Here is a 25,556-nt window from a genome sequence, read left to right as displayed (position 1 = left end):
TCCTTACAGAGACATGGTTAAACAATAGCTCTGGTCCGGATATAGCCACCACTCTGCCCCCTAACTATGTTATAGTCAGGAAGGATAGGGAGGATAAAAGAGGTGGGGGGTTGCCTTAATTTATAAAAATGTATATAGCTGCAAGTTTGATGACTTACATGTCACGGACTGCGAAGCTGCGTTGTTTAAGCTGACTAACTCCACATTTCACTTTTTCAGGGCTACTGGTTTATAGACCCCCTGGGCCTGCCGGTCCCTCGGTCACAAACTTCCCTGATCTGGTCTCTCCTCTCCAGCTCAGATCGGCAAATTTTTCAATTCTAAGGGAGCTCAATCTCCATCTGGAGGATCCTGCTTGTTCCATTAGTAACACTCTTATTTCAGATTTAGCAGCTATCAACATTCTGCTCCATAACTCTGGACCTACGCACAAAGCTGGCCACCTATTGGATCCTATATTCTCTAACTTATCCAATATTGTATGTTTTACTGCAATTCCCTTGTGCGGGTCCGACCATATTTTGGTTGATTTCAAATTAATGATCACTGACAATGTGCATGTGGCGCCTTGTGGTACTTTAAAATTAACAACGAATTGGAAAAAGCTGGATAGACACAATCTTAACAAACTTCTTTGTAATACTGCCCCTATAATTAAAAATAATCTTGATATTGACTTGGTAACGTTTCAAAACTGGATTTGTAAAACTACAGACATTTGCCTACCTGCGTCCTGTAAGAGGATTAGTAATCACCGCCCCCAGCCCCTTGGTTATCAGACTTGCTAAAAGCTGAGAAAACCAAATGTAAAAAAAGCATTTGCAATGCAATAGGTCTCGCATTAGGAAAGTTAGAGGTATTAGTATTGTAAATGACAATTTTTTTTATTTATGTGTTGGTTTTGAAAATAGCGAAATTAATAGCTTTGTCATTTACAATGCCAATAGTTTTACCTTTTGCAAACGTGACACCTATAGCATTTGTAATGCAATATGTGTTGTATTTACGTGACTTAGATGTATTAATATTACAAATAACAATGGGTTTTATTTTTTATAATACTTAATACTTAAATAAAATTTATTGTAATTTATAATAGCAATAGCTTAAACTTTTGTAAATAACTTTTGGGAAGATTATGTTCAGTGTATTTTATTGTGATGAAAATCCAAGAACAGAAGTGAAATATTAACATCTTTTTGTGACATTTGTAATAAAGTTTGAAACGTTGAGAGAACATATTAGAACCAGTTGTTGAATGGTTGCACAGAGTGATGCTGTGGCCGTCAGTGGTGCTGAGTGATGCTGTGGCCTTCAGTGGTGCTGAGTGATGCTGTGGCCTTCAGTGGTGCTGAGTGATGCTGTGGCCTTCAGTGGTGCTGAGTGATGCTGTACCCTTCAGTGGTGCTGAGTGATGCTGTGGCCTTCAGTGGTGCTGAGTGATGCTGTGGCATTCAGTGATGCTGTGGCATTCAGTGGTGCTGTGGCATTCAGTGGTGCTGTGGCGTTGAGTGGTGCTGTGGTGTTGAGTGGTGCTGTGGTGTTGAGTGGTGCTGTGGTGTTGAGTGGTGCTGTGGTGCGGAGTGATGCTGTGGCCTTCAGTGGTGCTGAGTGATGCTGTGGCCTTCAGTGGTGCTGAGTGATGCTGTGGCCTTCAGTGGTGCTGAGTGATGCTGTGTCATTCAGTGGTGCTGAGTGGTGCTGTGGTGTTGAGTGGTGCTGTGGCGTTGAGTGGTGCTGTGGCGTTGAGTGGTGCTGTGGCGTTGAGTGGTGCTGTGGCGTTGAGGGGTGCTGTGGCGTTGAGGGGTGCTGTGGCGTTGAGGGGTGCTGTGGCGTTGAGGGGTGCTGTGGCGTTGAGGGGTGCTGTGGCGTTGAGGGGTGCTGTGGCGTTGAGGGGTGCTGTGGCGTGGAGGGGTGCTGTGGCGTGGAGGGGTGCTGTGGCGTGGAGGGGTGCTGTGGCGTGGAGGGGTGCTGTGGCGTGGAGGGGTGCTGTGGCGTGGAGGGGTGCTGTGGCGTGGAGGGGTGCTGTGGCGTGGAGGGGTGCTGTGGCGTGGAGGGGTGCTGTGGCGTGGAGGGGTGCTGTGGCGTGGAGGGGTGCTGTGGCGTGGAGGGGTGCTGTGGCGTGGAGGGGTGCTGTGGCGTGGAGGGGTGCTGTGGCGTGGAGGGGTGCTGTGGCGTGGAGGGGTGCTGTGGCGTGGAGGGGTGCTGTGGCGTGGAGGGGTGCTGTGGCGTGGAGTGGTGCTGTGGCGTGGAGTGGTGCTATGGCGTGGAGTGGTGCTGTGGCGTGGAGTGGTGCTGTGGCGTTGAGTGGTGCTGTGGCATTGTGGGGTGCTGTGACATTCAGTGGCACTGAGTGGTGCTGTGGTGTTGAGTGGTGCTGTGGTGTTGAGTGGTGCTGTGGTGTTGAGTGGTGCTGTGGTGTTGAGTGGTGCTGTGGTGTTGAGCGGTGCTGTGGTGTTGAGCGGTGCTGTGGTGTTGAGCGGTGCTGTGGTGTTGAGCGGTGCTGTGGTGTTGAGCGGTGCTGTGGTGTTGAGCGGTGCTGTGGTGTTGAGCGGTGCTGTGGTGTTGAGCGGTGCTGTGGTGTTGAGCGGTGCTGTGGTGTTGAGCGGTGCGGTTTTGTTGAGCGGTGCTGTGGTGTTGAGCGGTGCTGTTTTGTTGAGCAGTGCTGTTTAGTTGAGCGGTGCTGAGGTGTTGAGCGGTGCTGTGGTGTTGAGCGGTGCTGAGGTGTTGAGGGGTGCTGAGGTGTTGAGGGGTGCTGTGGTGTTGAGCGGTGCTGTGGTGTTGAGGGGTGCTGTGGTGTTGAGGGGTGCTGTGGTGTTGAGGGGTGCTGTGGTGTTGAGGGGTGCTGTGGTGTTGAGGGGTGCTGTGGTGTTGAGGGGTGCTGTGGTATTGAGGGGTGCTGTGGTAATGAGGGGTGCTGTGGTAATGAGGGGTGCTGTGGTAATGAGGGGTGCTGTGGTAATGAGGGGTGCTGTGGTGTTGAGGGGTGCTGTGGTGTTGAGTGGTGCTGTGGTGTGAGGAGAGGTAATACGGGGGCAAAATGGAAGGCTTTGGGAGTAAATGGAAAGGGAGAGTGGCGAGTAGAGGAGATGTTTCAATAAAAGACACATATCCTTGCAATACACTCGAAAACGTGTTACTCAGAAAGAAGCAGCACCACTGCATGCCCTTGAAGAGTGTAGGTGATACTTGTTGCTAGATTTTCAGATTTAGTTGGAGAAATCATAAGATCGTTGAGTCAATGTTGATAAGAAATGCATGCCATATTAATGTGTGTGCAATGTGCTCAACCACAAAGCCTCTCCAGTATCATAGCAATAATGGATTCCCCATTATGTGAAATCCCAAAGTAATATATAATGTAATATCTGTGCAAAGAAATCACAAACTGTTCATTGTTTGAAGGGATTCACTCTTGCAGTGGTAATGATGGTGCATTGGAAATGCCGTTGCAGTTTCATGTTAACTGGTATTTATGTCAAACTAAAACAGCATAAAACAAGAACAGAGGTGAAATATTAACATCTTTTTGTGACATTTTTAAATAAAGCTGTGGCAGTAATTGCTTGTGCATATTACTAAAGCATTCGCCAGGCCCCTACAGTATGAGAGGAGAGATGGGGGATACATTTTGCTTCTGTTTAGCTCTTGGTTTTCTCGTTACTGGGTATTAGTGTGAAGTTTACGTGCTCAGATTATGCTGCAAAATGCTTGAACTGAAGAACGCGGCGATGTAATTAACACTGAATCCCGGCGCGCACGAATCAACCAAACAGTGTGATCCTCTGCAAAATGCCGCAACTCTCTGTAGGCCCCCTTGTTTGCCAAAATATTGAGTACTTAGAAACGAGCTAACCATATTGCAGCTGTGAGACACACTGGACGCTTACGTTTTTTTTTTAATTTTGAGACAAGTCCCAGTTTTAATGTTAACCACTTTTTAAAACAAACCGATGTCAATTCAATATTTACCATGTAAAACCTTCTCTTAAAAAAATAAATGGATCTGTAACCTAACGTGAAAAGCAGCAGGTATCATCCGAGTGAGGACATCCAAGGGGGCAAAGAACTGGTACGATAAGGTGATGAAAAGAACTAATGCGGTCATCAATGAAAAAGAGAAATTATAAAGGCATGTAAATAGGATAAAAGCAAACCGTCAGCTCCGAGAAGGAAAGACAAGTGGGGGCATTCCAGTATAACATTTTATTAGTAAACACAGTTTGGCGTTCTTGTGATCCATTGTTATTAATGCTGAAGTGATTGTTAACTGCGGGGGAGCACGTATGGGATCGTCTCTGCAGCAGCTGATATGCGGGACACCGCCTGCGGCCAGGTGACAGTGGATGGTCCACAGCGCGAGATAGTCTGCAGTGGCCCCTCAAGCAGCACAGGGAAATCTGCAGGCGACGGCCCCAATGTAAGAGAAGGAGGGGGAAGCCTGCTGCCGGCAGCTGCTTTGCCTGAAGGTGGGAAGTGCAGGGCTGGTCGAGGTCGCACAAGCATGGGACCAGTAATGAAAGAGAGGCTGCCCCCGGGGCAGAGCAGGACTTCGGCAGCGGCCCAGCTGGGAGGAGGCTATGTGTTTTACGCAACAGGTTGCAAGCAGGCTACATCTCAAATTTAAGCTACAGGGGAAGAGCCATAGTTTCAACTATGTGTGGAATTAAAATACAAGAAAAACAAGTCATGCAGCTGTGTTACCTCGTGGCTTTGCATATGACATCATTCACAAAGGAAAATAATACGCACAACAAACATGCTGTTGTTACACTACATTGTTTTCTTGTTGGTGTGCTCAGCGTTCGTGTTTGAACGACTCATATAGGTGCGAGAAAAACGCATGGGCAATTGCACGCAACTTTCATAGGGCGAAAAGCTACGTTTTTGCCACGTACAATCAACAAAACAAAAATATGTACCCATAACAAAAAACAGCGCATTATATAACCGCATGCGAATTTCAAGTGCTCATGTTTTAGATAAAAAGTATAACACGTCTCAATTACTTTACATCCTCGGCCTATGAAATGTGGAAAAATAACTATGTATACGTCATTTCCGTATGTAGTGTACTAGCCGAGTCTACGTCTGTCTCATGTTTCTACACGTAATTTAAGAAATGTACAGCAGCCGCAAACATTCCTGGCCGGGTTGTAAAATAAATCACACGCCAAACAAGAAACTAAGGGAAGACAATAAGGTAATAAAAGTGCCATATATAGTTTAAAGGGCATGCCTGAAACTTGAATAGCTAAGATAGTAAACAAAAGAACAATGTGGAGAGATTGTGGCCTTACGGCTAGGGCGGCTGACCTAGGAGCTGGGGAACTGGGTTCGAGTCTCGGCAGGGATGCCCAAGCTTGCGTGATTTTGGGAAAATCCCTTAATATCCCCTGTGCCTACCAAAAATGAATGCGTGTGTATGTAACGTAACTAGTGCTGGTGTAAAGCGCTCTGATACATTGGAGTCTAGTTAGCGCTATATAAAACGCCACACATAATGTGACAGTAAAGTGGAAAGGCTAACAGACGTTGATGTGGGAAGTTGCCTTTATTAGTAAAATAAACGTGAGTGCTGATTGTGTTACGTTTTAACATACATTAACTTACAGACAACAAGCTACAAGGAACTGCAGATGGCTGGGCTTTTCCAACTGTATTAAAGGAATGGATCTCACGGCCTGCCGGCCGTGAAGTGTGAAGCAGTGGGCGGGGAAGCTTTGAAGCTTTGAAGCTCTCGGAGGCCGGAGCGCACTGGGGAAGCCTGTGGGAGGGATACTGAGGCTTTGATGTGGGCAAATGCGCGTGCTTGTGGTCACGTGATTTCACGTGAACTCTTAGAAAACCGTGAAATCCGCCCGATGGTTTGAGCTCTTGGTTTCACCCCAATAGGGCTAGCCTATTATATCCCTGCGGGATATTAATAGGCGAGCCCTAAACATGGAAAGACGGTGGAGAAGGGTCTATGCACCCAAAGCCAAATCCGCTTACCTGCATGTTAAAAGGGAATATCATTCTCTCTGTAGGGCCGCGCGTGCTAAATATGTTTCCTTAACCTTATCCGATGCTAAGAACTGCTCCACAACATTATTTAAAATGGTAAAAGAACTATCAGGTGCCACAACTCAGCCCACTACCCCCAATCTGAATGAAACGCAATGTGAAGATCTTGCTCAATTCTTTACTAACTAGGTGGAAGTAATATCCTCCACTCTGACTGGGAATTTGTCATCATCCCCCGCGTCAATACCTTCAATCCCCATTCAATGAACTCTGCCATCTGTTGATAAAGTTTTGCATGATATAAATACCTCCAATAAAATAGAGAACTGGTCATTACTGGACATGACGTCCCTTAAACTGCATCTGGGCCATATTAAATCTGGTTCTCCTTGTGATTCCCTCCCTATTTCTGTGCAGCAGCAGTTTGACCTGTCAACGCTTACAATCAATATGGAACTCCTAAATACTGTTTTAAAGGAATCTCTGGTTTCTCTGGAATGGAAGCATGTAATGGTTATTCCATTATTGAAAAAGGCTAATGCTGACCCAACGGTGTTGTCGAACTATCGGCCAATCTCCTTGCTTCCTGTATTTTCAAAAATCTTGAAAAGGCATATTAATGGTCAAATGTCTTAGTTCATTGAGAAGAACAGGATTTTGCATTCTTATCAATCTGGTTTTCGAACCGGTTATTCTACGGAGACGGCCGTTCTTGGCGTAACCGAAATGTTGCGCCAAAACTTGGATGCAGGCAACAGGGTTGCACTTGTCTTATTGGATTTAAGTGCATGGTGTCCCATGCCGTGCTGATAAATGCTCTACAATCTATAGGGGTTACTGGTTCTGCACTTAGCTGGTTAACCTCTTTTCTCACTGACCGTACGTTTCAGGTTTTCTCTTCTAAAGCAAATTCCAAGACTCATTCATCCCCATATGGAGTCCCCCAGGGGTCCATTATTAGTCCCTTGTTGTTTAACATATATGTTAGACCCCTGGCAATGGTTGTTGAAGGAGCTGGGTTGTTGTTATTTGTATACGCCGACAACACTCAGATTATTTTTTTACTTTCTGCAGGAAAAAATTCAGAGCCTTCTCCTCTTCGGGCTAATGCTGAGCAAAGTGGCATCTTGGATGCATGCCAAATTTCTCAAGCTGAATGGTGAAAAAATGGAGGTCTTGGTACTGGGGAAAGAAAAAGAGGTATGGGGTCCTCAACACTGGCCCACAGAAATGGGTGCAGTACCGCAGCCTTATGTTCGCAACCTTGGCTTTATTATTGACAACTCATTATCTAGCCACGAATGTTGCTGCAACATGTTTCACCATTCTAAAATGGCTGAGGAAAATTGTGTGGATGCTCCCTAGCCCTACTCAGAGAACCATAGTCCAGGCTCTTATCACATCTAGACTGGACTACGGTAACATCCTCTATCTTGGACCTAATAAAGATGTTTTCCGAAAGCTTCAGAGAGTACACAACTCAGCGGCCAGATTGCATTGTCGAACCTCTAGAACAGCCTCTACTTCCGCTTCCTTGAGAGATCTTCATTGGTTAAGAGTTGAGAATCGGATTAAGTTTAAAGCGCTGAACTATATGTTCAGAATTAAGCACGGCATGGCTCCCAAGGATGTGCAAAATCTAGTCCATCTCTTTTTATCTTCCCGTACTCTCAGATCCTCTACTCAGGCTAAATTTCAGGTGCCAAAGATCAGACTATCCCGCATGGGTGGCCGTTCTTTTTCATATTTGGGCCCTGTTCCATGGAACGCTCTGCCGCTGTCTCTTCGTACTCAGATGAACGTCACACACTTTCGTAAATCCCTTAAAACCTGGCTTTTTAATCAGTAAGTTCCACTCTCCTATTCTGCTGTTGCTTCCGCCGGGCAACACTTTGGGTAGCTGTTGCGCCTAGATATAAATTTAAATAACATAACAAATGCATTCTTCAGTTCACATGGCCGAGGAACTTGTGGTTTACTAGAGTTGAAATCGTAGAGATCTTTGGTGTAAAACTGGTGAACCTCTTTGGAGTGGACTGTTTTTCTTCAGTTCCCTTCGATGGTTCTTCAGTTTTTCTCAAAAATAACTTCTGTCTGCTCGGAAGCTACCCTCACTGCATCAGGACCAAAATGACAGAAACAAAGATTCTGAAGATGGTGATCACACAATGGAGCTCCATGGGCACAAGCAGGACGTCATCAAGAAGAGGCATACCACCAAATATTTGACGATGACGCCCACTCAAAAAGGAAGAAAACAGACAATTCCAGGCACAACCACTAGATGATACAACAATACACAGCTAGTGAATCCATGAATTTGTGAAGCCAGAGACGTGAAGTCAAGCATGGCGTCTAATGAGGACACTTGAATTTATGCAGGGCCGGCTTTAGGACAGTGTAACTGGTGCAGTTGCACCTGGTGCTGAGTTCGGGGGCAGGGGCACTGCGATAGGAAAAAACTCTGCAGAAAATGTTTTTAAATTGATACGTTCCTTGTGTGTCCAGCAGGTTTCGGGCAACAATACAAATTAAATGATAATGCAAGGGATTATTGTTCCTGCTGAAGAGAGCTTGGTGTTTTGTCTAGTGGCAGCTTGGACTCATCATAAGGTAGCACAGAGAGTCAGTATGCCTGCTGCAAAGCATATGTACCATGCATATCATAGAACAGTATTTATGTGGATAGCTCAGTGGGTTACTGTTTTTGTCACAGATATATAATATGAGCCTTGACCTATGAATTGTCAAAGGGCAGCATGCAAACTGTATGGTAAAGGTTAGGAAATTATGTGCGTGTCCCCGCCAGTCTTTCAGTACCCTAATGTTGCAAAAAAATTAAATTAAAAAAATGGTTGGTTTGGATAGAAATATGGTTGGTTTGGATAGAAATACATTCTTATTAGTAAAGCCAATTGCAATTAAATCCGAAGTTTGAGTTTCTTCAGACTAAAAACTTTAAATATAATGCCTACTAGTACGGATTGCCCTATTGCTACACCTTCTGGTCCTCATGGTCTTATGTTACATTTCCTATAGACTGATTTACACACAATTCATGGTCTGTCTAGTTTGTATGTGATGAAAAGTGCTCAGAAAACCTATACTGGTATGATTAGCACTATAAAACAAACTAAATGCATTTGCAAGAGGGGCTATGGAGAGATCAGAGGCATTGTTGGATTGTAGTAGTGAGGAAAATCTGTGAGGAGGAAGAGGTCATTGGGGGAAGGGTGAAAAAGATTTGGCACTGGCTGCCACCGGCACTGAATCTGGCCCTGAATTTAAGCCCCATGCTGCAGTATCAACTGCCTCTAAGGCACACCACATAGTGATGTAGGAGATGATCTTAACTTCACGAACAAGCTCATGGCTCCTGCTTCCTATATCCGTCTGAGAGGTGCAGGAGAAGCTCCTCCATCTCGTCACAGTGGGCTTGGTCATATCTGGAGAACAGTACAATAGAGTTACATATATATATTTTGTTTTCCAATGTGCCCTGCAGCAAAGAAGCACTCTACAGCAATAGGTATGTAAGCATACTTTTATTCCATGCTTGAAGGTGACCTCTCATCCGCCATTTTCGACCTTTCACCAACGCGTTTCAGAGCGGTCTGCTCCTTCCTCTGGGTGTAATGGCTCTTAGCAGTTAATTTCCAGCTTCCTCACAGTCTCATTAAATCGTGGCTTCAGTAGTCATCGCTTTGTAGCGCGATTTCATCCCTGTGCATAATGGGACTTGTGGTTAAATACCTGCCTCGGCTCTGATATTTGGTCATTACCCCTGCATGGCCTTGCAGTGGGCACGCTTTCGGGATACTGACCTTCTGCCTTTGTTTTCCTGACTAGCCTTCTAGGATAGGTTTTCCTGTGGTTATGACACATAGGATCCCTCCAAGATCATTCATCATGTCTCAATGGGATACTGAATCTTGTTCCAATGTTCCTTATGTTCATAATATTCAGGGCTAAGCAGATTTGAGAAGGCAGGTAACTTCCTTATGGGAATTGCAGGTTATAAATATAAAAATATGAATCTTGGAATTCCAGAGACACCATCTAGTCCAAACAGAGGGAACATTTTGATGTTGTCCTTCAAAAAGGCATTCAACAGCACGAGATCCAGAATAGGCTTAAACAGCTACTTCCTTCTTCAAAACAAGATAGAAGCAAAACAGCACCAATCACCCTCTCAGAGCGTGCTCAGGGGAGTCTTTGGACAGCATAAGATTGGCTTCTTGCATCAAGATAGTGGTGTGGGCTGCCAACAAAGGCTCTGGAGTAGATGAATAGTAGGTGGGGACCAAATGAAAGGCAGGACAGAGCCCTTTTAAACAATATGCAAGACCCATCAGTCTGATCTGATTGATCTCTGGCCTGGGAGGAAATATTGTATCCTACCTAGTACCAGCTGGTCATGGGTCTGGGAAGGAAATCCAAAGTTGCTTGGGATACACTGCAGCAGGGCAGTTGTGTCAGATTCAACTGCCACCAGACCCTCTGCCCCGAAAAGGGCTGCCTTTGCTACTGCACCAGCAGAGAATGAGGATTCTATTGGAAATCCAGGCCTCTGGAATTGCCCCTAAACATTCTGTACGGTTGGTGAAATTCACTGGCTGTGGACAAGAACCCAAAGAATTGGTGAAACGGATTGCTCGAGCACAGAGAAGGTCTGCTCTCCAAACAACCTTGATCGATCGAACGGCAAGCCCATAAGGAATGCTTGAAAATCCCCTTAAAACCCAGTTGATAACATCCAGGCATGCCTTCAAAGCACTAAAAGGTGCCATTAGCACAGTCGCTGGTGTCCAGGGCCCTACACACATCATGTTGATATTGGGCTGTTTGGATCAGCAAGTTCCTGAGGTCTTCGCTGGAAGGGTAGGTGACAGCTAGCTGGCCATGTTCCATAAGGCTTGTTACAGCAAACAAATGAGGGACGGAATGCTGACATTGCAAACATTCTCCCCCAGTCAGAAGATCTTGGTTAAATCCATCGTTCTTTTGCCCACTACACCACCCCAGTTTGGACCCTGCCATATGCAAATCACTCTTGACCTTGTTTCTGGGTATGTCACCCTTAATAGGCCAGGCTAGCTTGAATCCAGTGGCACAGTGAGCAAGGGGCCCACGTCTGGGCATACACATACCACTTAGGGCGAAAAGTGTTACAGCAAACAAATGGACGGAATGCTGACATTGCAAACATTCTCCCCCAGTCAAAAGATCTGGTTTAAATCCAGATGACAGAACCCACAACCACGAAAGAGGTTAAAACCCGGCTAGCTGAGGAAAACATTCTTCCTAAAGGTATCAATACCTTTGGACTCCATTTCCAATATTTATGATTGCCTTTACTTTTAAATGCTTGCTCCACAATGCAGTCAGGCATTGAGCGATTTGTCCCCAAAACATTGGCTCGCCAGGAGATAATCTCTTCAGGCTGGCCACTGGTCAGCTGATCGGAGGGGCATGGAATGAATTAGATCAAATGAGCATGACCGCATCTGTAAGGTCCTTATTGAATGGTAACAGTGGCTCAGAAGAAGTTGGACTTGATTAAAGAATTTCAGTCAATAAATTGGCTTTTATTTCCAGAATAGGCAATTGCAGGTCTAGCACTTCTGCTACAATACACAATACTACTACTTCACGCTTCTACAGCCAAAGAAGAACTTTCTTCCATTGGAGGACCAGCTGGAGAATCTAAATCTCTTTGGCGAGGTATCTAGCCCACTGGGATTTTGTAAGTCGAAAAAATAAAGCCAGTGAAAGGAGGGAAAGCACATTGTCCGTCTCAGAGAATAGGAGGCATTGTGTATGCCATGGACTGCATCATAGACTGAGCAGAAAAGGGTCTCTATCCTCTTATGGTATTCATGTAGAGTCAGAGCCCGAGGGTGACTGTCTGGTTGCAATACCACTGGTTGTGCCTTATATATTTGATAGCGTGACTTGGTGTGGGACGAGGTCAGCCTGGTGTCAGAAACTGGTGTTGCAAGAGGATCCAGCGGCACCAGCAAAGAAATGGCTTCTATACAGGCCATATAACTGGTCAAAAGGTTTTAGTCTGCACCAGGAGATGGCTAGCTGGCAGATATTTCACTCGGGCCCCGGCATCTCAATGGCCCTCCAGGGGAAGCCCAGGAAATTTGCAGCATGGCCGCTTTAAAATCTAGCTGCTGACGGGGCGATGATAGCCTAGGAAAACTGGGGCAAGCCAGGACCAAATGTGTGATCAGCTCAGAGTCAGAAGATATTGGGCCCTTCAAGTGACGCCCTAATGGCTTCTCAACAGACTTCAGGTGGTATGATGGGGGAAGAGTTCCACTTGGCTCTCATGCATTTATGGTACATCTTGGACCCACTGGAAGATTTTGACCATGAAAGGGACTGACCACGATAGATAACAGCCATACTACATGGAGTGGGTCTCTATTTCAAAAGTGACCTCTTTTTATATACTCTGTATCAAAGCTTTAGCTCATGTTTTCTGGTTGTCTTTGGTGCAAGAGGGTGCACTCATCGCATGCTTTGAGCTGTAACCAGAGCCAAAGCACCAGAGGCATACTATTTCAGTAATCTTGGCCCTCTAGAACCCTGCAGTTTTTTTTTGGGGGGGGGGGGCTTTTTTCCTAGCACACTGTTTTTGAGACACAATTTGGAGTTCTTGGAAAACCAACAGTAATGGAAGAGCTATGGATTCATGTTGAAGGGAGTAGAAAGGAACAGACATAAGTGAGCAGACCTGGCGCTTATATGCAGCTCTACTTTGACATTTCGTGGGCAGTATCAAGTCACTGCTGAGCCATAAGGCATAACCTACAGGTACATGGGAAGCAACACTAAAGGAAAATCTCTGAATCCAGTCAGGTGTCTGGAAATATTGTGAAGGTGAGGAATCTGTGGTTGGTAGTACCCATCACAAACAGTGCCACTTTTTGTTTGTTTAAAAACAGGGGCCTATGTAACAGGTATAAGAAATTACGTCAACCATTATCTACACTAATCTTTAGCTTTCGAAGTATCAAGTAGCCTTTAGCATCCCTTTATTATTTTCATTTTATTAGGGTTACTTATGCATTGCAGCTCATGCAGAGCTGTGCATAAGGTAGGTTAGAATTTACATGCTGATATAGGTGTTAACAGATGTATCAATAGACCTCTACGAGTTTTATAGAACATCTTGTCTTGGATGAGATCCTGTCCCCAAGTCAGCTTGAAAAGCCACTGGGTTGAATGCAGCAAAAGGACAAGATAGCTCAGGTTTGGAGGTTAAATGGCAGTAGATTGACACCTGTGGACAGTTTAATTCTTAAAACTATTTTAGAAGCTGTGGGTATAGTAGGAAAACTGTAGAATCATCTTGTTCACCACAAATTGGATATGGCTTTCAGCATGTTGAGGTGACTGATACGAAGTCGGGATATTTTGTTCATTCTGTTAAGGCATACAAATAAACCTCTGAAAAGATGGTGCAGTCAACAAATGAACACAGGAACCAATTACTGTTCTTCAAGAAACACTCCTTTTTAGAAGGTCTACTGTGGTTTATTTTCATCAGACCAGGAATAAACCTTTATTTCCGATCACAGGTACACAATTTAAGTGACTTTTCTGAAGCAAGTGCATGGCTCAGTTCCCAATACTTCTTGGGTTAATATATTGCAGTTGTGTTGTCTGTCCAGATTAGGACAAGCTAGGTTTGAACAATGGATATAAAGGTTTGTACAGCTAGGTGGATCGTTCTGAGCAGCATTACATTTTCTCCCATATGAGCTCGCTGACCCTAAAAAAAACAATGTAATGGCTACCTCAACTTCCTCTTCCTGGGACGGCACTGCTTTATTGATGTACTATTAGGTCAGAGAATCTTCAACTTTCAGCATCATGGAAATCCAGGGCTGCCATTGGTCAACGAGGAATTCTTGAAGTCACTTGGGAACTCGTGTATTCACTAAAGATTATTGTGCAAGGCCATTTAACCCATCATTATTTGCTAAAGAAACCGACCTGGAAGAATATAGGTATTCCTTAACAGGAAGCAAAGGTCTCCTTCCTGCCAACATGCAAGTAGGATTGCGTAGTAACGAAAATATGTTTTGCTCAACAGGGAGTAGAGCTCCTAATTTTCCAACAGTCTTAAGAGGAGTAAAATATATTGTAGTATTGAAATCATATTGATAGAGTAAATGTGGTGATTTCCCTTCAAGCCTTGATGATGGTGAATAACCTTCCTCCTGCAGGCTCATGAATGATGGGAAGAGAATTAACGGAGACCTTGACTTTGAGGCAGTAGACAATGAGGCTTTCCAGGGGCACGGAGGCAAAACAGTAGTTCCCTTCTCTCCTGAAGGGTGTCTCAACTCTCCATGTCTATGGTGCAACAGAAAAACAGATCCTAGGCCCTTTGAAAATGCTAGCTCCTAAGAATTATTTTGCAGAAGGATCTGGAGTAAGCTTTATTCCATTCCAGCACCAAAGACTTTAGTATTTCAAAATATCTTTTCATGCGCCAAACAGGATTGCGTGAAAAAGTAATAGGTAATAGTGTTGAGATTCAGACTTCAAACTAGCAGAAGAAATTATATGGCACTTCCAGTAGTCTAGACAGCCCTGCTCATGGAAGCAATGCCCCTCCTGCAACCTCAATGTTCAATTGCCAAGTGGAGCTGAGGCCCGACGTGATTGCCCCATCACATTCTGAGTGAGTGCATCTTTCCCTGGGAGTGATTGGCAGTGACCCAGAGATATACTTAAAGGTGGTGCAACCTTTTCTCTCCCCGAGGCTGAGTCCTCTAAGGGTAGAAACAAGTCCAAGAAGCCATCAGAGGGGGACATATGATCCACACGGAGGCTGCGCGTAGGAGAGGTGCCTGACCCTAACATGGCTGACACGAGGTCCTTTCTGGCTGGATTCCTGCGAGTCGCCTGGAGGTGAAGGGAATTTACCCAGTTGGGAGAGATGACGGAGTGCGCAGAGGTGGTCACTGGGTGACATCAACTCTTGTCCAGGCTGTCTGTCGCGAGATGTCGGAAGGGGCGCTAACATGGACTACCTTTGATCTTCTCTTCTCTCCGCGGATCCACACATCTTCCAAGAATATTGCGGATACCACTGTTCCCCCGCACCCACTCTTTTTATGTAATGTTATACACCCCCGTTCACTCGCATGTTTTTAACACGATGGTTCGCACTGTGCAACACCTCATCTATTCACTGTTTGACCATCCCTGTGAAGACTGCCAGTACGGACCTGACATTAAAATGGCGACCAAACTTTCCCCTGGGCCACATCTTACCTTCCCCTCTGCTATCATTTGTTCCCAATGTTTCTCCGATCTCATTATTCTGCCTACGCTCTTTCACCCTTAACTCATTTCTTTTTGCTAGCCCCCCATTTTAGACCCTGAGGGTTCTTGACTTTGATTTAACTACGTTCAGTTCGGCAGCTTACTTATTTTATTTTCATGGTTTTTCCCTCCTACCTTCATCGTTAGCTGCTCTAGGGCAGTAGGTGTCTGTACTGGCGTACCTACTCTCATTTCCCCCTGTCTGCTGTATCAGTCCGAATAAACAAAAGAAATCCAACATTTAATAGGGAAAGTGAGTGAACAATGAATATTGAAGCACTCAGTGTTTGTGAAAATACCCCTCACACACCAAAAGGCCCCTTGGTGTCATGCTTCATCATCGGGGTCTTCGCACCCCTCTATCGGGATGCGGCGTGCTGCGACCGACGACTACGTGGGAGCACTTACGGTATTGGCTATGTGTGGTGTACAGTGTGTGGGTGGGTTGTGTTTAAAGTGAGCAGGGAGCGTAGTGAAAGGTTAAAAAGTACCTGGCACTAGAGTGGAAAAGAAAATTTTTTTTTATTCTGTACTCTGGCTGGTACTGTTAAAAAGAAAGTGCAGGGCGAGGTCAAACCTGTCGTATTAATGAACAGGACCTCTGATGTGCTTCTGTGTCGACATGTTTCGGAGGCAAGCTCCTTCTTCAGGACAGGGGCACAAACTCCCTTCCCTACTCACGTCTTTTTCTACATAAAACTGTATTTACAGAAAAGTGAAATTTTACTTGGAAAAGGCTATGTGTGCCTACAGCGGTCTGCTACAAGCACAATGACTTGTGAAGCTTGGTTGAGGGCTTCATGAGCAAAGTAGGAACGTCGGGGTGTTGCTCCAATGGCTCTAAAGTCAGGATGCTCTGATCACCGCCTTACCCCCTCCGCTGCTCCGCTGAGCGGAGCAGCGGAGGGGGTAAGGCGGTGATCAGAGCATCCTGACTTTAGAGCCATTGGAGCAACACCCCGACGTTCCTACTTTGCTCATGAAGCCCTCAACCAAGCTTCACAAGTCATTGTGCTTGTAGCAGACCGCTGTAGGCACACATAGCCTTTTCCAAGTAAAATTTCACTTTTCTGTAAATACACAGTTTTATGTAGAAAAAGACGTGAGTAGGGAAGGGAGTTTGTGCCCCTGTCCTGAAGAAGGAGCTTGCCTCCGAAACATGTCGACACAGAAGCACATCAGAGGTCCTGTTCATTAATACGACAGGTTTGACCTCGCCCTGCACTTTCTTTTTAACAGTACCAGCCAGAGTACAGAATACATTTTTTTTTCTTTTCCACTCTAGTGCCAGGTACTTTTTAACCTTTCACTACGCTCCCTGCTCACTTTAAACACAACCCACCCACACACTGTACACCACACATAGCCAATACCGTAAGTGCTCCCACGTAGTCGTCGGTCGCAGCACGCCGCATCCCGATAGAGGGGTGCGAAGACCCCGATGATGAAGCATGACACCAAGGGGCCTTTTGGTGTGTGAGGGGTATTTTCACAAACACTGAGTGCTTCAATATTCATTGTTCACTCACTTTCCCTATTAAATGTTGGATTTCTTTTGTTTTTTCGAATACCTAGTGGAGCATAAATCCAACGATTGGCTCTACCTCCCTCTTGTGTTTTTGATATATGCTGTATCAGTCCTCCACTACCACCCTACTGTCCCTAAATGGCCTCCACGTTTGTGCCCCTTGCCAAAGCACTCCCTCTCCCCTTGTTGGGGAGGGATCCAGCATTTTTGCCCCGGAGTCAGATTCCCCTCGGAAAAAGTCCACAGTGTTAAAGGTTCACACAAAGCGGAAAAAGGCCTTAATTGGCTACCTGGAATGTGCCCCTTACCAAAGCACTCCTTCTTCCCTTGTTGGGGAGGGATCCTAGCATTCTTGTCCTGGAGTCTGACACCCCTCTGAGAGAGTCCACAGTGTTTAGGGATTCTCCACATAACGGAGGTTTGGGAATGGTCACTCTTTAAATGTTTTTCCATTGAGACCTAGCTATCTGACTGAAGCCCGGTGGAGCTACCTGATAGCTGAAGAGGAGATGGGCTGTGGATTCCCCCGTGGCCGTCACCTACCCAGCCGAACCTGGGGTAGACTTTCCCTTCGTCTCTCCAACGTATCCATACCTTACCCCCTTTCCCCTGGTCAGTCCGTTTTACTTACCGTCTATGTTCTTTAAATGTTTTTAATGTTATGTTTTTTGTAATTTGTGACTGATGTAATTTGGCAACTATGTGGAACCTTATGTAGAGCGCTCTGATACCTCCGGGTCTAGCCAGCGCTAAATCAAACTCTTAATAAATAAATATCAATCTGGTGTTGGGATGGTATGACTGATCCCACTTGTCTTTTCCCCATCCTCTTAAAAGGGGACCTGGCAAGCCTTTCTAACAGCACCGAAACAACAACATATAATGCCAAAGCCCTAGTCAGAAAGACACTTTTTGAGCATCCTGTCCCTCCAATAACTTTCATTTTTCAGTTGCACAAGTGAACAGAGGAAGCGTTAAGAGTCGTTCCTGTAAGCATCATATATGCCAGGAGAGTCAGTGGAAACTTTGTAGTATCCTGCATATTATACTGTAAGGTGTTTTACCAGCCCTTGTCGTCTTTTGTCTCCAGCCTTCTTTTGTTCCTTTTTTTATTATTTTCTTCCCTGTTCTGGAGGAAATCTGTTACCCCATTTTCCTGTGTCTGTGTGGAGGCTGGTGTCCATTCTCCGTTGTGCCTTGTTATTTCTTGCCTGCCTGCCTGCCTGGCCAGTGGGTGCGTTCGGGGGTTAGTCCTTGGTGCGTGTGAATTCTTCTGCCCCTTGTTGTTTCAATTTTCTGATTACTCGTTTTTTCCTCATCTTTTCTATGTCCGTGAGTCTGTGTTATCTCTATCGGTTTCCGCTTTACTCTTCTCTTCCTCCTCATCATTTTCTTCCACCTGTCTCTTCACGCTGCTTTGTTTACACATTCCCTTGTCGTTGTTTCTGTTCCTCTGCTATTCTTCCTTGTTATCTCTTCCTTGGTTCTCTCTCGCTAGTTCTTATTCATGTATGAGTTTAATGCTTCTGTTAGAACGAAAGGGGACATGTAGTATCCTGTATATTATACTGTAAGGTGTTTTAACAGCCCTGCTCTGCCAGTGCCTGTGCTCTGACCCATTAGAATGTTGGAGTCTGATGATGCCTCGGAATGTTGGGACTGAGGGAGGCAGAGTGACAGTTGGTCATGGGCTGAGCAGCTGACAGGCAGCTCCTGGTGGGGCTCTAATCTACCACATATCTACATGATGTCCTGTACCTTGCAACCTGTTATCTTCATGAAATAAATCATCTTGAAATACTACCTTCCTGAGTGGACCTTCTTTACTATAAACTTCCTCTAATAAGAAAAGAGGGTCTCTGGTATGACTTTGCACTTCCGTTCATGCTGCAGAGGCAAGATCTGGTAAATGCTGAAGTAAAAAAAAATACCTGCTTTCTAGGCTCTAAAAATCCGTCATCAGAGATGACAAATAGAAACGGGAGAGGAAAAAACAAGAATAGTAATATATCAAATAGATCAATGCATTCCTAAGTTGTAATGTCAGGATAAGATCACAAATGACAGTAGGTAACTGAAATGAAAGCTCATATGAGTTAAAGCTGCAGGGTAAGATGCATGGGTGTACATCAGGCAGTGTATGAAATATGAGGACATTCCTTAACGATCAGTCTGCCCTTTTGGGTTGTTTTCCTTACTTACCTGGACAGTCAAGAAAATGGGAAATGAAGAAATGCATTTATACTCTAAGTGCCCTAAAGTTGCATCCACGTCTCCTAAGGCTTCACTGTGCAGAATTCAGTTTTGACTAAAGTTAAAAATTAAACTGCATTTCACTTTTTAAATTAAAGATCCTGTGATTAAAAGCCTAACATCATGCTTTTCAGGAGTGCTTTGTATCAAAGGTGCAGTGGCACTAAAAGGTTTCACCACAAAGGGAACTCAGAGTAATTAAAGTCTGTTCGCTTGTATTAAGCGCCTTACATTAATACCTTGTTATTTTGATTGACCATGCTTTAAGACTGGCTACTGCTGACGGGTGAATTTACGATATTAAAGCCTTCAGTCTTTTATAATTTTAATTATGACTACTGTATTTATTCTAGTAAAAGACTTAGGTTTACAGTATACTTTGGTAGTCTTTCTTCGCCCCATTCATGAGCTATATTTAAAGTTACAGCTAGAGATGTGGTTGTTTGTGAATTCTTTAACTTCAAAGAAGTCCAAATGTGTGCCATTCTTCTGAATGGTTTGCTGCTATTCACAGCACTGTTTTCTCCTCTGCAACACAAATTCTGGTTGCCTGGGGTGGTGCAACTCCATATTGGCACTTTTAATATACGAAAACTTTATTGTTTACATTTTTCAGGTTCACAAAGAGAGACTTGCAAACATTTGCTTATACAGAGCATTCTGTTCTGAATGTTGGCAATAAAGTGGTGCCCCAATGGCACTCATGGTCTTTCTCTAGCTCAGTGGTTCCTAACCTTTTGACTTCTGTAGAGCCCCCGTACCCAGCCTAATCATTACTGGAACCTGGGGACCCACGCTGAATCACTAATGGAATTCAGAGGCCTCCAGTGAGTCATTACTGGATGCTGAGACCCCAGTCTATGCATTTCGATGATCTGATCACCAAAACAATATACAGAAACAAGCATTTGTCAAACAAATACACAAAAGATTAAATATTTTATTTAATTCACAAATATAAAAATACTAAAGTTTAATAGGAAGGCTGGAGCCTTTCTAAATTCAACTAAGGCCACCCATCGTCCATACTATATTCTGTTTGATGCACTTGCTCTGCTCCCATAAATCAATCGGAGGTTACTTTAATGTTTACACTCCATTTTCAATAATTTTTACTTTTACAGAAAGTTTTAAAATTTTACATTGGAAATGTTTCTTCTTTATTTATATACACATTTATTATCTATTATTTAATTTCCTATATATGTGTGGAACCCCACGGGTAAGGCTTCAAGAACCCCCAGGGGTCCCCAGACCACCGGTAAAGAATCCCTGCTCTAGCTCATTTTCTCCTCATATTTTCTGAAGAGGATTTTCTCAATAGGCACACCCATGTATTAGAATAGAAAGAATACTTCTCACAATTGTAAAAGCTTGATTTAGGTAACCTATAGCATGAATGTTTTAGGAGTACTACGCAACCAACAGCCTCAATCAAGAAATCTGCTTCGTAATTTACCAACATAAGGTGTACGTTCAACATTGAAAAGATGAGCTCTACATGTAGAACAGAAAAGGTTTGCCCATTAAAAAGCAGCCTCTTCTTGCAAGCTTAAAATACAAAGTTACCTAATCGGTTTGCAGGGTTTCTTTTGAAGAGCATCCGTAAAAGGCTCTGAGCATCAGAGCTGAGAAATTGAGGCATTCCAAGTTTGGCTCTGTGAAAAATAAAATACAAGCAGAATGTAAATTAGGGTTACACCTATAAAACTACTAGCTTGTATTCGTTGCAGAACAAAAGCAATTTATCCAGGTTATTACCACTGGTTAGATGTAGTTCTTTATTTGCTAATGTTTCTCACTTCTTTAAAATGTTAAATTTTTACTTTGTCAACAAGTTTTATGGTAAACGTGTTTGAATTTTTGGTATAGTTATAGATTTATACTATAAATAAATAAAACAGTACATCATTTGTGGTTTGCAAAATCTAACTACAGGTCCAGTCTGTCAATTACTTAACTGTCTGCAGACCAAGAGTCCAATTTCCATTAAAAAAAAGCATTTGCAATGCAATAGGTCTCGCAGTTACATGAGTTTGAGCTATTGGCATTGTAAATGACAATGCCTTTTATTTATGTTTTGGTTTTTAGAGCCTAAGTCTAAGGCATTGTCATTTACAATGCCAATAGGTTAAACTCTTGGTAATGCGAGACCTATTGCATTCCAAATGCTGGTTTTGTTTATGAAGTTTTATATAGTACGAACTAGACCCGAAGGTATCGGAGCGCTTTATATGAGCATCAGTTGCGTTTCAACCAGACAGACTAATCTGCAAAATGGTAGTTGCACACAAAGTTTGGAAAAAAATTGAAAGTACAAATTTACTGTACTAATCGCTACTGGAGGCTTGTAGGTGCAGTTCTGCATGTCAGTCATATCTTTTGTGGTGGGTGCAGTCTGTGTGCTGAACTACAGTACGCGGGGTGGGGGAGAAATAAATCGATGCTGCTTTAGATGCACTCTAATTGTTGGAAACGGATGATACTACAAACTCTTTTTCGGGCAGAGTCGACGTCGGGCGAAGCAGCGTCGCTGCAGAGCTTTTGATTACCTCTTGGCGCTCTTATGGAAGACTGGGAAGTACTACAAACTCCTGACCAGTGGCACAACTGTCTCTTAAACTATCACGCAGTGAACGACTATGCTGGTTGTCACAGCCAATCACAAACCCACAATTTGACTCCGCGTATACTGACCCAATGAACAAAAAAGAATTCTGTCCCTAGTTGTAGTTACACAGCCTCTCTACAGTGACCTCGTTTTGCCACAACCAATACATTGTTTCCTTATACCTTACTCTGGCACCTCTACTTCTGGCTTCTGCTGCCGAGTAGTGGGGGCGGGTCAGGGGGTGTCATGTGAGTCCGGGTACGCAGCAGTGCTGGAAGGCACAGAGCGCGTCCAATACAAAGAAAGTGAAAGTACGGTATGCCGCGCTGTTAAAAAGTATGAAATCAATGCTTGTAAGTTCTTTTTGGTGATGTGCGCATACGAAAACAAAAGTGCGGCCACCACTTTACATATTTAGCATGGTGTGCACGCTATTATTAAAGTAAAAGCAGGCCTGACCCGCTGTCAACGATTAAAAACAAACAAAAGAAAAGCACATGCGTCATTATCTCATCTGAGGCGGCTGCTTAAATAAAACCAGACTGAACAAAAAAAAGTACTGGCACAGACAGAACACGGTTGGGACGGGTAGAGTAGAGAGGGTAGTGTACTGTTAGGGTGGGTGGGCTGGGAGCCAGGTGTCCAGAGGGAGGAACCGGGTTATGATTGGACGCAGCGGCAGAGCCTTGGGTGCAAGGAAGGTAAGAGGCTGGAACAGCAAAGCAGAGTGGGTGGAGGGAGTAAAGTGATTGAAACTATGGACGCAAAGCCTAGCGCGTGAGTCTGTGAATGTGCGCAGTGGGGGGTTCAGGGTTACAGGCATCAGAGCCAGGTATGCACAGATATACAGTGCAAGGCTACAGAGCAGGCTAGTGGAGCCGATAAGACGTGTGGCGCTGGGGAAGCGGGAGCAGGCACTGTGCTGTTTTTAAACAAGCCCGTCAGAGGTCCGTGAACTCTGCTGTTTCAGTCTTTTTTCTGCTGCACAATAAACATTGACGCGTGAGAAGCAAGGGGTGAGGCTGCGACTGAAAAAAATGTTGCTGCCGTGTGCTGCCTGTGTAGGCATGAAGGCACTGTGAAAACGTACAGAGAAAAAACAGCGAGTTAAGTAGCAAACAGTGAGCTAGCTAACCTCTACAATACCGGCGTGGTCTGCGGCTCGCGAACTCCCTCGCGAAAGTGAAAGCGCGGGAGAGCGCGAGAACAGACGTGCGCGTTCACTGCCCATGTCCGCTAAAGCGCGCGTTCACACCCATTGTCTGCAATGGGTTTTTAAGCTCGTGCACATCTACTGCCCCACTTCGCAGCCTACACAGCGACAATAAGGCTCGCTTCGCGAGCAGCGCTATGCGCTGCATCGCGAGGCAAGACCGAAAAAGGGGGGGGGGGGTTGAAGTGTGCATGGCCAAGATGGCAAAACAGTGAAATACTCTGCCCCGTTGCTCCTGCTGCCCGATAGTTTCTGGGACATCTCCAGAGCCCATCTCAAGCTAAATGTGCCTGATTCTGCGATGGAGCTGCAGGGATGGCACTTCCTGCACCTGGCCGTGGGGAACACATTGAGATGGATCTGAGTGGGTGCAGTTGTCCGAGTAGCGACTGCAGCCCTGAGTGCAAGATGGCAGTCGCACAGCAGAGTTGCCAGAGGCTCGTTAGAGAAAGCTTGAAGCTTGAGGAATGAGGAATGAGGAATGACGTTGGGCAGCAGCCATTATTGGCACGGCTGCCCATGAGCCTCACCTGCACCCATGAGCTTGGGGATACAGCACTGGCGGAGCAGAAGGCCTGATGTCCAGCTCAGGGGCATGGGCTGCCCACCTGGAGAACCCAGTGACGTGGTGGGGAGCTGTGGAGGTGTCCCTTGATGGTGTTGTGGCCAGAGTGGCACTGACAGTGGGCCATGCCCCGGTGTGATACGATGCGGGTGCTGTGAAGGAACCTAGCAAGTCAGTTGGCATTAGAGGGCTCTGGGGGCAAGTGGTAGAGAGGCGCAGGGCCAGATCGCTGGCACATGAGGGAAGCAACGCCATTCAGCAGCAGTAGAGGGGGTGGCTCTCCCATGCAACAGTAAGCATACCATATTGTACAGCAGAGATGTGCTTGGACTGAATGAGCCTGAGAAGCATAAACATTCAGACCACAGAAGGATGTCCAACATAGCATAGGGTGGCAGCCCCACCTAGGGTGCTGCTGGACCTGCGCCCCTGTGACCAGTCGCGATATATGCCCCAGTGAGGTGGTCCCTTGAGGTGAGGTGCTGTGAGGAGGGCACAGTGGGTGACCAAGAGTGGTTGGATTCAGCCCTTCATTCCCCAATGACACCAGCGTTCTGGCCCACTTACGATCAGTGGTACCTGTGCTAGCAGAAGAAACTTGTTTCATGCCCCCTAAAAAGAAATCCCAGGCATAAGGCGCACTCCTGGCACTCTTCGAAGGTGATTGAATTGACATTCAGCAGCCACAGGCTGATACCGTGTGCCCTTCTATGGCTTCAATGAAGGCAGACCTCCTGGACAGTCTCTGGATGTTCTAGACAGAGCTTAGGGATTTCACAAAGAGCCTGGCAGAGCTCCACAAAGACTTGGGTAATGAAATCCCTATCCTCAGATGAGACATGGACTCAGTGGGACAACGTATTGTGGAAAGTGAAGCATGCCTGAAGTCCATTGTGACGGCTCGTGCAACTACAGAGGCGACCAGATTCAAGCCATTCTGGCTGATGAGGGGTGAAACCTCAAAACTGGTCCTAGGATGCTGGTTTCTGGTCCGGGGAAGACCTGGCATGGCAGTTTGGACGGGACTGTTCTCATGGGGAACAGGGTCAAGACTGATTTGCATATGGCTGCGTCCAAACTGGAATGGTGTGGCATGGCGTGCAAAAAACCAATGGCTTTAACCCAGATCTGTGACTGGGGGTGAATGTTCGATTAATTCAGCATTCCGTCCATCATCTGTTTTTTTAACAACTCAGGATGGCCATGGAGAAACTGGAAGACTTAGAAAACCGCTGAAGACGTGAGAATCTCCGCCTCAGCACCCTGAGTGCGAAGGTCTTGAATGCCACCTTGGAGACCTGTGTAGTGAGAATGCTCTCCTCATTGTTGGGGCGACGCCCATCCTGAAATAACAGCACATCGGGTACACTGAGTGGGACCAAAGAGACAATCCCACCAACAGCCTCCTGGGGAAGTGCTCGTGGAGTTTCACTACTACTCAGAGTAAGAGGTTTCTACAATAGGCAAGGAAAGCTGGTGAAGTTTGTTTTCAGAATTTTTTCTTCACCCTATTTCAGGACTGATCAGAGGCTACGCTTCAGTAACATGCTGCATTTCGACCAATCACGCAAAAACTCCGACTATAGCATCCGATACAAGTTGGCTTACTCCTTCGTTTCTCGTTTGAAACGGGTGATAAGCATCATACAGATATGGAGTTTCGTCAAACAACTGCATATTTGGGCATCACAGAGTATGCTTCTCCCAGCGCCATAATATGCAGCTGGGTCACCTGAGGGGAGGGGCAAGGAGAGGGATCCCAGTGCAAATGATCCTGCCTCTCACTGAGCATCTCGGATACAGTGGGGCCCTGGGCAGCAGGGTTGCTACCAGAGTTCCCCTGGGATGGTGCTTGGGGCCTGAAGCTATCCTACAGTAGACCCGGTGATGTGTAAAGGACCAAAGTGATGAGAATGGCTCCAACTTGATAGATTTTGGATCGAAGGTGCTCTGCCTTCCAGTGACTTGGCCCACACCCTACCTCCTTGAGAGATTGGGAATTCGGAGAGTGGAGACTGGCAGACCA

At 45.4% G+C, this 25,556-nt stretch overlaps 1 protein-coding gene across 3 annotated transcripts in view; it reads right to left on the bottom strand.

The window, feature by feature from the left end:
- The window catches only part of RPS6KA3 (ribosomal protein S6 kinase A3), a 698,725-nt gene that overhangs the window by 285,498 nt on the left and 387,671 nt on the right, over positions 1–25,556 (bottom strand). For all 3 annotated transcript variants that reach the window (XM_078657643.1, XM_078657644.1, XM_078657645.1), the window contains one exon: positions 20,711–20,799. In XM_078657643.1, coding sequence (XP_078513769.1) covers positions 20,711–20,799 — 89 coding nt within the window. The remainder of the gene's footprint in view (positions 1–20,710; positions 20,800–25,556) is intronic.

This window comes from Lissotriton helveticus, chromosome 8, assembly GCF_964261635.1.
Source record: "Lissotriton helveticus chromosome 8, aLisHel1.1, whole genome shotgun sequence".
NCBI classification, from domain to species: domain Eukaryota; kingdom Metazoa; phylum Chordata; class Amphibia; order Caudata; family Salamandridae; genus Lissotriton; species Lissotriton helveticus.
Note: the sequence above shows the minus strand (reverse complement) of the source record. Positions and strands in the feature narration are given on the sequence as shown.